A 15,360-nucleotide genomic window follows, 5' to 3' on the forward strand; every position below is an offset into this window, starting at 1 on the left:
ATCTACATTATTCAGTATTGAATTATTGTAATTTATAATCATCATATTAAACTTAAAATATTAAACATGCCAAACATTCCTTAAACTAGGCCTTTAATTGATTTAGGGCTAATCACGGTACCAAGATGGCTGGGGAATGGAATTCGGTACAAAAACGATCATACTCGCAGACCAATTTTTGGATTATAGGTACGCGACCAAGCCAAGAAGTCATAACTTCTCCATGAAGCCGATTCTTTAAAGCATATGTTTTGACGGTTGAACCATATACAACGATGTTTTGTTCGAGACTCTGAAGGACAATAACACCAAATTAGATCAGTTAATGAATATAAATCATAGATGTCAGTTTCATTCGTTGTTTTCGTTTAAAAACAGAAGCCGTTAAAACAGTATACACAATTCATTCCCGTTGTCTCAAGTTCATAATAACATGGACCTATAAACCATATATAACGTTACATACGCAGTAGGTCCGTGATAATAATGACAAATGTTAGCTACATATATGATTTATAAACTGCCTTAAACTCGTGAAAGTGCCTTTTTAAAAACCAGTTTTGGTTTTTGCCAAGTGGTAGGTCTACGCCACATATTACCGTGACAATGTGTATATATATATTTAGGTTTAACATTTTTATAGTGTGATAATACCAAAAAAATGAATATGTACCCATCTTATTTTAAACAAATTTAACGTTTCGGTTAGCGCCTACTTCATGATAAAATTTCATATAACATTAACAATGCATTACGGACGAAAAATTAAAGAATCATGTAACGCCTCATACTGTAGCAGGAAAACGCGAGAGAATGACGCATTTCTACATGTACACTTTTAATTATAGTCAATGATAATGTAAACCTTATAAAACTTTCAGATTAAAAAATGTTCATAATTCTTTAAACTGTTTTTTATCGGTTGCGCCGCCCCCGCCCACCCCCCACCCCCATACACACACACATACAAGCACACCTTTATTTCTGAAGAATAAACAATCGATCACGGACCTATGTTTATTGGTCAATGATCAGAACTATTTAAAGAAAAACAAACACTGCATACAGAGATAGGCGCGTAGGAAGGAAATTGACATTGGGGCCGCGGAAGGGGTGGGCTCGAGAGGGGTGTTCCCTCCGTTCGAGAGTTTTTCAATTTTAAGCATTGAAAGACTCGACTTCCAGTGAGTTCAGGTATTCTTTTCATGTTTTTATCTAATCCTTTTTCTGTTAAAATAGTTGATAGATATAAAACTATTATCATTCATTCACTTTTACATTAAGACACTGACACATGGGCAAGATCGTGACCTTCAGGAGCTGACATGTTCGTTAGGTTATATTTCATCAGAAAACACAATGTTCTATATAAAGGATGTATTTATTTCACAAGAATCAATTCATGTGCACATTCATTTGAAAACATGTTTTCTTTTAATTTCATTTCTTGCTAGGAACTAGATGGTTCTTTTTGCGAGACAATTTCGAAGGAGTTTAATGGCAACCCGATGGCGTTAAAGGTCGCGGGGGTTGCTCTGAGGGATTTTACCGATTGTTCAATGCACGCTTACCAGTCGATCCTTACACAGACCGTGAATTCCGTATCTGGCCTTCTGCAAAAATGTTTTGACATGCTTCATTCTGCGGAAATACAAATTTCCTTACTCATGTTGTCAGTTTTCCGGACAAACTGGTTCGATGTTCAAGCAGCCGTCCATGTCACAGAGGGCACTGCTAGTCCACTGCAGGCTCAATTTCAGACAAAACACAAGACAAAAGCGAAAGAAAATGAATGTACTACAAAACTGACATGTCTTGAAAATAAACACCTCATAGAAGCTGACAAACTACAATCATTCATTCGCTTCATTCAATTGTCCTCCGATTTCTATACGACACGTGCGAGAAGACAAACGCTATGCAAGATGAACTTGAAGTTGCGAAAGAAAATTTCATTTGGTATTTTTGTAAGAAAATTGAACATTATGGAAAGGAATTACTCATCGCCAGTGGCTGCAAAAAAAATGCACTTGAAATGAACAAACCTCACGTAGAATACGTAATGGTAGGAGAGAGGGGCACACGTTTAGATACCGACTTGTCCACAATGAAAACAAAGGCATCAACATCTTCAAGATGCGATTATGTCATGAGCATAGCAGAGTTTACATGTGTTCCTCAAAAACGAATGTACTTTGCGAAAAAACAATCACAGATCGTCAAGGACAAGAAACAACTGTTCCAATACATTTACTGGAAGTCGAAAGAAGCTGAATGCTTGTTAGCTTGTGACAGAACGGAGTTGGCGGTTGAAGAAATGTCCGGTGTATTTAATGACTTTCGAATAAGAGTAGACATTGAACCGTCAGGAAAGGTATGCCCTTCGTTTACAGCAGAAGGTTGGCACATACATCATACAGACGAAGAATTCTCTCTTACTAGACTGTATGAAGTCTTCGGACAGGCGCTATTTCATATCGGCCGAAAGGAAAAGAATAAGCCAAAACTCAACATTGCTCTGAAGAACCTTGAAATTGCACAGGCAATTTGTGACAACATTCAGCATCTGGACAAAATGAAAAAGCATGACAGAGCTAAAATTCAAAATGTAATCGGCTGCTTACATTTTGAACTAGGGGATGTAAATAAAGCACTTACCATTCATGGCAATGCATTACGAATTGTAGCACAGGATGTGCAGTTTACAAAAGATAGACGCCATACTGCCATTGTGGAGTACCAAGCTAATATCGCAGCTTATGAACATCAACTTGGGTTGAATACAAAATTGAAAATAACCGAACAACAAGTTTTGGAAAAGCAATGGAGATGTACAACACATGCATTGATATCAACAAACGTATGGGACGGGATATTTTGCCACCACAAGTCGTTTTGCTTCGAAACAGAGCTGAAATCTTCTATCTTGAGGCAAGTGTTTCAATTGTTATATCATTTGAGTTTTAAACAATGGTATTGAATTTTAATTGTTTTAACTATTTGTATGCATGTTTTGCTGCAAGAATGGTTTTATTAAAATGAATAGTGTCTCTTCATAGCCAGTACTTCTGCTCTGTTTAAGTGGTTAAAAAGATGCACAACTGGTAGGTCGTTGAATTTTGGTTGTTGATTGCGCATGTCATGATGCATCGCTTTCATTTATGTTTTAAATGTCAATTTCTCAGGTTTATAAGATTAACCTTAAATTGTGTTTTTATTGTTGCAGAAGGAGTACGAAAAAAACAATAGTAAAGTATTCCCTATTATTACTTAGACCAAACCTAGCTTACCATTAACTTTAGGGAAAGAACACGTGAGGTCTTTATTAAGCAGTATATCAAAGTACGTCTTGCTTCTTCTACAGCTGATCTCGAACTCCCCGAGATGTGCTCACAGACCAGTGACGTCAGAACCTTATGTGTAAACAGGTCAAAGAGTGCACTCGCACTACAATAGCTGACGGTGAAAAGGTAAAATAAGTTGTCTTAGCCTTAACGTGCCACCCCATACCGAGTTGACAATGGCATATTAACGTCTGGCAAACTTCAAATTTAAACTTGGAAAACGGCTTATAGAAGTTGAAGGCGAACAAGGTGGGTCCAATACGGATATAAGGTTTTAATTTAATTTAATTTTAAGTATTGGCTAACAAAGGAAACATTTACATATACATTCATAACTATTTATATGAAATTCAAGTTTGTTTCCATTACGTCCCCATTATACCTGTGGTTATTTACCAACTTAACAACCTAAATAATTAGATAAGTTAGCATAACACAAAATAAAATAACAAAAGTACAATAGAAAACGGATGTAAACCATATAGGTACCTAAACAGCCTTACGTTTAACCAGCCTCTTTCTATAACTAGTTGATGTACATAAGCGAGAGGTAATTAAACCGCTGACGTCGCGGTTTAGAGCGTTACGGTAAGTGAACGACTGTTTTCGTATGAGTGAATTAGAACAATTTTATTCACAAGGGTTCCCTTAGTGTACAAACCCACGTTCATAAGTATACGGTTCGCAGGCTGTAGTGTTAAAAAATGACGAGACTACTTTACATTTTGCTTTATCTAACAATCGTGAATAACGAAGTCGATTCGGAGAAATTATCGGGACTAAAAATGATACCCAAGGGTAATTTGCAAAAGGCTAAGCCACTAACTTACCGCGCAGCTGTATATGAACACAAAGTTATTTTTCCCTACCCATGGGCGAAGAACCGCCATATGGCCGTCATGCAGATGATGGCAAATCTAAAAATATACGATCAGCAGGCTGAAATCGCAGGAGCAAAGGTACACCAATTTTGTTATGAATTTATTATGTCTTGTAACATATGTTGTTGGTAAAGATCATTCTGGTTTAATTGTCTAGTAAGTGATCAGATTTAGGACCACCATTTATCTCGTTCCTATTGTATCTGATTATGCTTTATTAATGTCAAAAAGCATGTGTGTTTTTCCATACATTATATGTTAAATGCAGTGAAAAAAGTGTCAGGCATACATTTATGACAGTTTATAATTTCACTTTTATCACATTGTATTTCCATTTAATATTACTTTTTATTTGAAATCCTTTCAAAATGCGTGTTATTTATGCAGTGTTATTTAATCACGAACCTAGTATACGTTCTAATTAACATTCTAAAATAAGATGTTTTTGAGATACTGTATGACCTACCTCTAGCTGTGTTAAATTTATTTGTATTTCGTTTTGCTTCATATGCGCTTTAAAAACACCTTCCATTTTTAGGGTGTCGATATCATGGTATTTCCAGAGGACGGTATTTATGGTTACCTCATCAAGGATCGGCATGTGATCAAATGGTATCTCGAGCCAGTACCAGACCCTAAGCTAGTCGACTGGATTCCTTGTAATGAGCCGATGAGATTCCCACAGGACGAAGTCCAAGTCTACCTTAGCTGTCTTGCCAAACGCAACAAAATGTATATAGTTGCAAATATGGGAGATATTCAAAAATGCCATGCTGGAGTGGATCCGAATTGCAAACCAGATGGATTCTACCAGTATAATACGAATGTGGCGTACGATCGTAACGGAAGGTTTATAGCGAAGTATCACAAACAAAATCGTTTTTTTTGAACCCCAATTTAATGCACCGACAAATCCAGAATACAATTATTTTGACACTGAATTTGGAAGATTTGGAATGATGATATGTAATGATATTCTATTTTATGATCCTGGACTTGAACTTATAAGGAACCATGGTGTTACGGACATTGTATTTCCCACAGCTTGGCCAGATACGTTGCCGTATTACTCTGCTATTGGTTACATGATGTCATTTGCTGTTGGACATACTGTGAACTTTCTGGGTGCTAACATTCGATTTCCTCAAAACAAGAAAGTACAATTACATGGCAGCGGAATATTCACTCCGGCAGGTGCTCTTCAATATGTCTACGATCCTTATACACCCTTCGGTGGACATCTCTTGATTGCAGATGTCCCCATTAATAAGAGAAAGGTTGATCGGATTCCCTGTGATGTTGGCCCTGTAAAATTTGGACTTCCGGAGAAGAAATTAATGATGCATCCCCAGTTCAAATCAACAGTTTTAAAGGATTGGTATGACTTCGTGCTCGTCAAGGGGACATCAGGAGCTGTAACAATCTGCCAGAAAGGATTTTGTTGCACTCTTCAGTACGAGAAGGAAAGTACCTACGACCTCTTTGCATTTGGTGTCTTCCATGGCTTGCATAAGTCTTACGGAAATATGTATGAACAGATATGCATTCTCACTAAATGTAGAACATATGCGACTGAATCGTGTGGGCTTCCTGCACTGCATTCATCAACTCGCTTCAAATCCTTCCGCATGACGGGCAACTTTACAACGCCGTTTATTCACCCACAGATTATTGTTGCCGACAAGAAGCTTAAGCTTGGTCTACCAGCTATCGGAAGTTTCCACTATGGAGTTGAAGGTCTGCAGGGCAAATCTGTGGATCGTCCATTGATTAGTGCAACGCTCATCGGCCGACATTACCACAAGGATTGCCAAACATGTATTGGTGGCTGATTTACCAGACTTGCAAGAGGGCGTTGAAATTAAAAGATAAAATGTTATGCACGCCTATGATTACAAATAAATAACATGGCTCTGGACATGTGTCCGTTGTTTCTTTCCTGAACAATCGGTCGTTTTGTATAATCATAAGAACACTTGTTATCATAGCATCTGTTTTATTTAGAAATGTTATGTAAATAACGTCGGTGCCCCCCCCCCCCCCCTCCCCCCTAGTAAAATGCAAATGAAAAAAAATATTAACCACATTTAATAGTTCAATGAAAACTACAGGGAAAAGCACATTAGCCTACTCATTAACAAAAACTCTGGGACAAGGCCTAACAGACGCTGAATGAGGAATACACAGCGTACCAAGATTGAAGTTCAATTTGAGTTTTTCCTCTTTCCTCCAAATGCCTTGAGCAGTTTATAAATATGAATTGTACATATGCTTAATTTTGGAGAAAAAAAGAAAAAAAAGTAATTAAATGTCGGCAAAATAAGAGTGAAATATTGTTAATTAAAAACATTTTCAGAAAAGGGCAAGGAATATCTTTACGAGTCCCTTGAAATGTACAACGCAGTGCTTAGTGAGATTTGCAAAGGAGGCATGCCATCGATAGAGCAATCAGATGATGAAAGCATTTTCCGTGAATTGGCTGAGCTTATCACACATGGATCACCACCGGTACGTTCTGGCCTAGGTAAGAGTGAGTACAAGGAAGCCATGAATGCAATAAAAGCGAGGAATGAAACGCGTATTAACGATTACAACTAGGCTGTCTTTCGTGACGTTGCACAGTGGTTGAGATATCGACGTTTAGATTAGCTATTAAATAGAACATACAGGCATGCGAAAGGTATGAGACTTGAATAGAAATTGCACAGTCATTTCAATAATTGTAATTTATCTAATGAAGATTAATGGCATTATCATTTATCTTCATTCAAATAAATATTCGTATCACGTTATAATGATAAGAATTTTAAATTCTTATATATTTTCAGCAAACCACATTAAAGTGATGAAGAAGTTGCGTCAGAAAGATACCGAAATCAGAAAAACGAAACAGAAGTATGAGGTAGGTAAAATGCAATTGTTGTACACAATGCAATTTTAGTTTGACTCTTATTAACGTTGTAACTTTAAATACCTAAACACTGTATGTAGTCAACAGTATACTAATCCTTCGTCAGGTTTTTCGGAATCATTATCTACTTAAGTTGGTGTTAGAGGACAGTGACAGTATTGCACTTACCATTCCTGTCTACGAACAACCGATACATAACCGAGACTGCTGGGTTTTTATACTTAGCATTACCATGTGTTTCTAAAGAGTCGCCGTAAAGATACCGTAAAGTACATGTACTTCATTATTATTTTCTCTTTTTAGACGTTTGAACTTGGAAAATTTAACAAGTTGATATCTGAAAACCGGCGGTATGTACCGGACTATGATGCTCTAGAAAAGGTACGGCAAGCACTTCGGGTTGGGCCACATTTAAACCAGACGCTGATCAAGACCTGGACAGTTTTACCAGTGAGTCAGAGGATGATTCGGAATCAGACTCCAATGACACTTCAAGAACTAGTTCAATATCAGACGGAAGTGACGAGGTTGACATTCAATCGGAAATGACATTTTCACGACAAAGAAAGGATAGCGGTATGGAAGAAGACATGTTCATTGATAATGAGAAAAATGAAAAACAGTCAGGGCAACAGGAAGAAAGTATGATGGTCGAGGCATCAATTCATGACACGAAACAAAACAAAAAGCCCCAAAACGCGCTTGGTGACTCCGAGGTCTTCAAATCAGACACACCTTGTTCGTCAACGTTTGAAGAAACAAATGTACTGGTGAGACAATTTGGTATTGATGAAAACGTTCGAGAGACATTTCATACAGGTATGGGTTAAAAAGAGGACGGCAATGTAGTGACAACGAGACACAACTCGCAATCAAATCAAAGCAGGTCGTCGCAATCGTCAGATACATTTTCAGGGTGTTTTTTCATTAAAGAGACAGAGTTCTTCAACTGAGAGCCGTCGTCAATCTTGGAGAACTGGATCAAGTCATGGGTCTCAAGCTGGTAACATCGATGAACCTGATGTTGATGAGGAGGAGGATTTGTTGTCACATTCGCAAAGAAAAATGGCATTTATTTTGGACGACCGCAAGAAATATTATGTTTATCTATTAGTGACTTGGAGGTGACAGACATAGGTAAGAAATACATGTATTCCTTTATTTGAGGAATATTGTTTTGTTTTTGTATTTCTAATTTCCAAATATCTCGGGAGCTAACCTTCATCCAAGTCAATGGAAAAATATTAAACTGAAGAAGATCATTGAAATGCACCTCCTTTAAATCAGCTTACTATAATGCCTGATATCATTATTATTATATTACAGGAGAAGAAGTTAACGAACCACAGCCAAAAGTTCCTAAGACGGAGAATGGCAAAGATGAGGGAAATACCAAGCTTGAGGAAGGGTGATAACTCCGTTCCAACGTTTATTGTCACATGCCTTTGGATGTGTAATGTGTAGAATAGAAGACGTCAATGACTATAAAATTATGTAGAATGTAGATTTATTTCGGGTAAATCCTGCGAGATGTTTGGGAGGAATATTAGCAGTATTAATGGACTGTTTTACAAATCGTATATTGATCTCTTAACAAATTATCGTTTTATATAGACAATTTGTTGCATATTACAAAGTTGTTCATCCTACATGTGTTTAATTACCTTAAGCATACCCATTTGACAGTTGTCAGAAATTATTGGTAGTTGTGCAAAGCTGAAAACATAAATCCATACCTTATTGTATTCATAATATGTTATTTTTCATCTTTATTCATTACTGTCAAATTAGAACCGAAAGAAAAAACCTGCTTGCGGGCACTGTCGCATAATATAAAAAACTGTTTTAATTAACTGATGTTATAATTTAATTGCTTTAAAACATGTCGATAAGTTTGCGGTATACCCACATCACAATTTTTCTTTGTATGTACTTCATGAACGCCTCAAATATTTACTGAATACTTTTGAATAAATGAAACAGAAGATGCGCCCGTGGCTGTTGATGTATTGTTACGCATTAATGCATGTATTATACATTAATTAATTCATTTTGGGTTATGGACAATCTAAATTATTATGTTAAAACAATGAACTAGAATCAGGGAGACAAAACAAGTAGGGTCGTGTTAAGTGGAAAATAGAACACCAAATAGTTAATGGAAGAACAAGTCACAAGAACGCTCACGACAACAAACAAAACAAAACAAAACAAGGAAACACACTAACAAACTCTAAATACAGCAAACAATACTCAACACATGACAACACATAGGACAACACACAAAACAAGGAGACACACAAACAATACATTTAAAATCACACATAACAACACACAAAATATTACACAAGACAAGACAACCTACAAGACAACATACAATACAACACACAAGAAAGCAAACACCACACGCAAGACATACAGTAGGCGACACACTAGACAACATCCAAATACAGTACAACATACAATACAACATCCAAATATAATACAACACATACCGCAACATCCAAATGTAATCCAACACACAACACATTATCCAAATATAACACAACACACAACACAGCATCCAAATATAATACAACACACAACACAACATCCAAATATAATACAACACACAACACAGCATCCATATAACACAACACACAATATCCAAATACAATAAAACACACAACACAACATCCATATAACACAACACAATATCCAAATATAATAAAACACACAACACAACATCCAAATATAATACAACACACAACACAACATCCATATAACACAACACACAACACAATATCCAAATACAATAAAACACACAACACAACATCCATATAACACAACACATAACACACAATATCCAAATAGAATAAAACACACAACACAACATCCATATAACACAACACACAACAAAATATCCAAATATAATAAAACACACAACACAACATCCAAATATAATACAACACACAACACAACATCCATATAACACAACACATAACACACAATATCCAAATAGAATAAAACACACAACACAACATCCATATAACACAACACATAACACACAATATCCAAATACAATAAAACACACAACACAACATGCATATAACACAACACACAACACAATATCCAAATATAATGAAACACAAAACACAACATCCAAATGTAATACAACACATCCACAGTACAACACTTCAAGTCGCATACGAATGCATTAAATCACACACAAATAAATGTCGGAGTGACCGCATAGAAACGGTCCCCTAAAGCACAGGAAATCCGTCACGAAGGTTTTCAGTTTTCTTGTGTTTTCTTTTTTAGTTCTTTAAGTCCTTTAAGGGGGCTAGAGACTAGATAAGTGTATGTCAATGCGAGCTAGTAGGAGGCCGATAATGCATCTATTTTATGGTTTAAATAATAAACGCAACAATCATGTTCCTGTCTCGCCTGTGTTTCCTCGTTTAAAATAGCTCATCATGTTTTCCAGTTTAAATCATATATGTTTGTGAGTACAAAAAATATGCTGACGCTATTTCTAAACTTAATGGGATTTAAGTAGATAACCCAAGTAAATTTCGAATTATAAAAATGCGCAAAAACTGCGAAAGATACATGTGTCCTAAGCGATGTGATACATCAGTAAGTAAAATTCGATGCGTTTTACTCAACGATGTCAATTTTATGTAAGTTTTTGACGATTTTCTTTTTTTGTATCATCTGGTGTCTATCAAGCAAACACGTATGAAACGTCCTCTGCGAAAATATGTCCTGTTGAAGTATTTAATTCAACGATGAAAACAATCGAAAAATAACCAAGGAATAGGCTTACAAAATATGTGACAAAAATGAATTAGAGAAACTTCGTTATGCATGTGCAATAAACAGTTACAATGGGACGTGTCGTTAATTCGGGGGCGTATTAAGACAAATTAGTATGACTTGCTACAGGTTGGGTCCGACCCCCTTAAAAGGTTTTTTAAGGCGTATTCCGAGAAATCACAATTCTGAACATGATGTGCACGCCCGGACCCACAGAGCCTAAGTGGGTACGTGGTTGTTGTGCCACAGGATAATAAACAGCTTGGAGCCTCCATGGACATGCATGCCTTCATGTGCCGCGTATAAACGCACTGCTGGAACATACGCAATCGTAGACATACGCAAGACCTTGCCGGTGTATCACAGGATACCCTAAAAGGCTTAGTTTAATCCATCTTAAGGTGACCTCCCCCCCCCCACCCCCACCCCCACCCCTATCCCCACCCCACCCCACAAAAAAATAATAAATAAATAAATAAATAAATAAATAAATAAATAAATAAATAAATAAATAAATAAATAAATAAATAAATAAATAAATAAATATATAAAAAACGTGTATAGTAAACAACCTCTGTGTATTGATCTTAATCTAATTGCCAAATTGTCTTATCAGATATCCGATGTTGAGTATCCTGTTGTACATTTTTGGAAGTTTTATTACAGAAATGGACCCTAAATGGCCCTGAGCCAATTAACGAATACACAGGAAATTGGCCCCTTCTGTGACACCAGTATAACTAACTGGAGATGCACATCAAGGAATTATCGTGCCAAACATTCCTTAAACTAGGCCTTTAATTGATTTAGGGCTAATCACGGTTCCAAGATGGCTGGGGAATGGAATTCGGTACAAAAAACAATCATACTCGCAGACCAGTTTTTGAACTGACCAATCAAGAGGATTTTCACTTATATGTGGCCACGTACCTATATTAATCTGGTTTATAGGTTCGCGACCAAGCCAAGAGGTCATAACTTCTCCATGAAGCCGATTCTTGAAAGCATATGTTTTGACAGTTGAACCATATATAACGATGTTTTGTTCGAGACTCTAAAGGACAATAACGCCAAATGAGTTCAGTTAATGAATATAAATCATAGATGTCAGTTTCATTCGTTGTTTTCGTTTAAAAACAGAAGCCGTTAAAACAGTATACACAATTCATTCCCGTTGTCTTAAGTTCATAATCACATGTACCTATAAACCATATACATGTATAACGTTTCATACGCAGTAGGTCCGTGATAATAATGACAAATGTTATTAGCTACACATATGATTTATAAACTGCCTTAAACTCGTGAAAGTGCCTTTTTAAAAATCAGGTTTGGCTTTTGCCAAGTGGTAGGTCTACGCCCCATATTACCGTGACAATGTGTGTATATATATTATATATATATATATATATATATATATATATATATATATATATATTTAGGTTTAACATTGCTATATATATATATAGTGGGATAATACAAATAATGAATATGTACCATCTCATTTTAAACAAATTTAACGTTTCGGTTAGCGCCTACTTCATGATAAAATTTCATATAACATTAACAATGCATGGCGGACGAAAAATTAAAGAACAATGTAACGCCTCATACTGTAGCAGGAAAACGCGACAAAATGACGCATTTCTACATGTACACTTTTAATTATAGTCCATAATAAGTAAACATTATAAAACTTTCTGTTTTAAAAATGTAAATAGTTCATTAAGCTGTTTTTATCGGTTGCACCGTCCCCGTCAAACCCCCCACCCATCCACACACCATTTTTTCTGAAAAATGGACAACACGGACCTATGTGTATTGGTCCGTGATCAGAAATATTTGAAGAAAAACAAATACTGCATACAAAGACAAAAAAGTCAGATCTGAACTTGCGTAAATTATATGTTTATCTGAAAATCTATGTTAGAATAATGTTTTCAGTAGGCAGAAAAAAAAACCGGGACACTTTTCATTAACTTTATAAATGGGATTCAAAAATGAAAAGAAAATTAGTTATGTGTAGCCCATTCCTATAAGTCTCGGTGTAATCGACCAATGGGAATGTCCAATTATGATGCAGATGCTGATTATACAAAATGGCGGCTACGACTCCAAGGAGAAAGATGCTCGTGAAAAATAGCTATAAAACTTTATAGCAAAAATGCCGAAGCGCAAATCTCAAGCAAACGAAGATATTGACAATGATCTTTCAGTTCCACTGTCTATTCAAACATTTTTCTGGAGACAGACGAGGTATAAACTTACTTTCATGTCTGTAAATTAGTTCTTAACTCACGGTTGTTGGAATTACCGGAAAACTGAATTACAGGATACACTTTAATTTTCATTAAGTATATACAATAGAGTGTGCGAGGGGTGGGGGATACTTTATTATTATTTTGACATTGCTTGCTATAACAAGGTCTCAAGTACTACTTTAATTACTGGAAAAATCTCTTGTTTTCATTATCCAATACATATATTTGTGCGCAAGGGTAAGGTGGGAGGCTGGGATTCATACTGTATTGTATTGGAGGGGGTATATCCGGAGTAAGAGGGAGGGGGGCTAGTAAAAGGTCTCAAATGCTACAGGTAATTACCGGAAAACACTTTATACTATTTTGTATTGGAGGGGGTTTATTGAGTGTAAGGAGGGGGACTGGGTGGCTTTAAAAAAGATCTCAAATGCTACAGTAAAGGCTTGCTTTACTTACATATTTCCTGAACTTGTTCAATAAAATTGTTTATTATATCATATATGACTACTTGTTACACATCCTATGTATACAGTTAAAAAAAACAGATAGTTATTCATTCTTTCATTATTCATATTAAGGCCATACCACAAGGAGGCATCCTTTAATTGAAGAATTTATAGCCTACAAACACATTTGTTTTAAACATATTTATATTTTCAGTGAACATTTAAATGCAATAGTACAATGTATACACAATACAATATAACAATTGGGCTAGAAGAGAAAACAAATTGTTTAATATCATTAAGTAACAGTCATTTTTTTCCAATGAACTCAATTATTGTGGTTCTACATCATGTTGTTATTTCATTTTTTATTCTAACATAGAAGACCGCTATTCAGTGTATAAATGGATGAATTAATTGATGAATTTAATGGATAGTAAAAAGCACTTTCTATCATACATGCCATATCCCCCAGCGGGGGGAAAAATCACACAGAATTTTGACCAATCCCTCGGCGGGGAAGAATATCCCCCCGGAATTAAAAAAGTGTGTTTAAAATTATGCAAATTTATCACAGGGTTAAATTATATTAGCATGTTTGTCATAATGCCTTTCCTGTCCTGAAGCTTAATTAATTGGATTATCAACTGATGGTGAGTATTAACAACACTTCATGGGTGACACTTAATAAATCAGCAAGGCACACGTGTTGTATTCTTTTGATTGAAACTGACAGAATTTGCAAAAGAAGTGTCAAATAGAATGGTCAGATAAAATGTGGATTTTATTGGTTGAACTTTATTTTTTTATCCAATCAGAGAGGATGTAACAAATTAAGAGTTCTTCACATTGTGTTAAAACATGTGTCATTGTCAATAAAAGGATTAATAATTTAAAGGTGACAGTAAATTATTCAGTACAGAATAGGATTAAGATAACTAATAGACAATGCTGTTCTTTGTCATGCCTCCGCCCTACATGTTTACATTCATAACATTGACCTTCATCAGCAATATCGAAAAATAACAGAACTTCAAAAGAGAAACTGAAAGTAGACAATTCGGATGAAAATGACTCGTATTTATTTATATAGTGATGAGGTTTTTATTTTTTTGATGAATGCCAAAAGGAAACATGTTTATGAACTTAAACAAAAAATTAAATTAATTTGCTTTTGATCAAATGCAAACAAATCTGACTATTTGGGAATTGGAAGAAATGAAAATTATTGATATATTCATTCCATTTTTTCTTTTAGTCTGAAAGGCAGCAGGTTTTGTATCCAATTTTAGAGGAAGTTAAGCCCATTAAATTGTCTCTAAAACATATTTTTATATGAAATATTTTGTTATGTAAGTGAGTGCCTTTATTATGCAATATGACGTACAGTGACAGTGTCTCATAAAAATGTTGGAAAAAAGAAGTAAACAAGGTGAATTGGCACGCACCCCTGGTATGTGACCCAAATCCCCTGGAATCCTGGACAAAATCCACTGGGGCGCCTTTCAAAAATATGGTCTGTATGTTTTATGATGTTTTTGTTTGTTTTCTGTCTGGTGCTAAAGTACGCTAAGTCTTGTTTCCAGAGATGCACATGCACAGCTATAATCCTATAATTGTCAAGTGATTTAAAAGGTGGTTTTGAGAATTTCTAAATTAGCAGCCTAATTGTGGCTTCAAGAAGTGTTTTGTTGTAAAATCCTAAAGTAAGTTACA

The 15,360-nt window shown here is 35.7% G+C and overlaps 2 protein-coding genes and 1 pseudogene across 4 annotated transcripts in view; all 3 read left to right on the plus strand.

Annotated features, from left to right (window-relative positions):
* Positions 1-3,971: 3,971 nt before the first annotated feature.
* LOC128239186 (pantetheinase-like) lies at positions 3,972-6,124 on the plus strand (annotated as a pseudogene).
* Positions 6,125-7,031: 907 nt separating this feature from the next.
* Positions 7,032-7,748, plus strand: LOC128237299 (uncharacterized). The gene is made up of 2 exons (XM_052952687.1): positions 7,032-7,127; positions 7,440-7,748. The coding sequence occupies exons 1-2, from the start codon at positions 7,071-7,073 to the stop codon at positions 7,683-7,685; spliced, it is 303 nt and encodes a 100-aa protein (XP_052808647.1). The 5' UTR covers positions 7,032-7,070; the 3' UTR covers positions 7,686-7,748.
* A 5,298-nt stretch (positions 7,749-13,046) lies between these two features.
* The window catches only part of LOC128237387 (protein unc-80-like), a 60,538-nt gene continuing 58,224 nt past the window's right edge, over positions 13,047-15,360 (plus strand). For all 3 annotated transcript variants that reach the window (XM_052952883.1, XM_052952885.1, XM_052952884.1), the window contains exon 1: positions 13,047-13,193. In XM_052952883.1, the coding sequence (XP_052808843.1) occupies positions 13,102-13,193 (92 nt within the window). In that variant the 5' untranslated portion in view covers positions 13,047-13,101. The remainder of the gene's footprint in view (positions 13,194-15,360) is intronic.

The sequence above is a fragment of the Mya arenaria genome, chromosome 6 (assembly GCF_026914265.1).
Source record: "Mya arenaria isolate MELC-2E11 chromosome 6, ASM2691426v1".
NCBI lineage: Eukaryota > Metazoa > Mollusca > Bivalvia > Myida > Myidae > Mya > Mya arenaria.

Bases quoted from the DNA above. Each gene is read 5' to 3' on its own strand.
- LOC128237299 (XM_052952687.1), top strand. From the start codon at position 7,071: ATGAAGAAGTTGCGTCAGAAAGATACCGAAATCAGAAAAACGAAACAG. The intron at 7,128-7,439 runs GTAGGTAAAATG...TTCTCTTTTTAG, and splicing joins AAACGAAACAGAAGTATGAG to ACGTTTGAACTTGGAAAATT.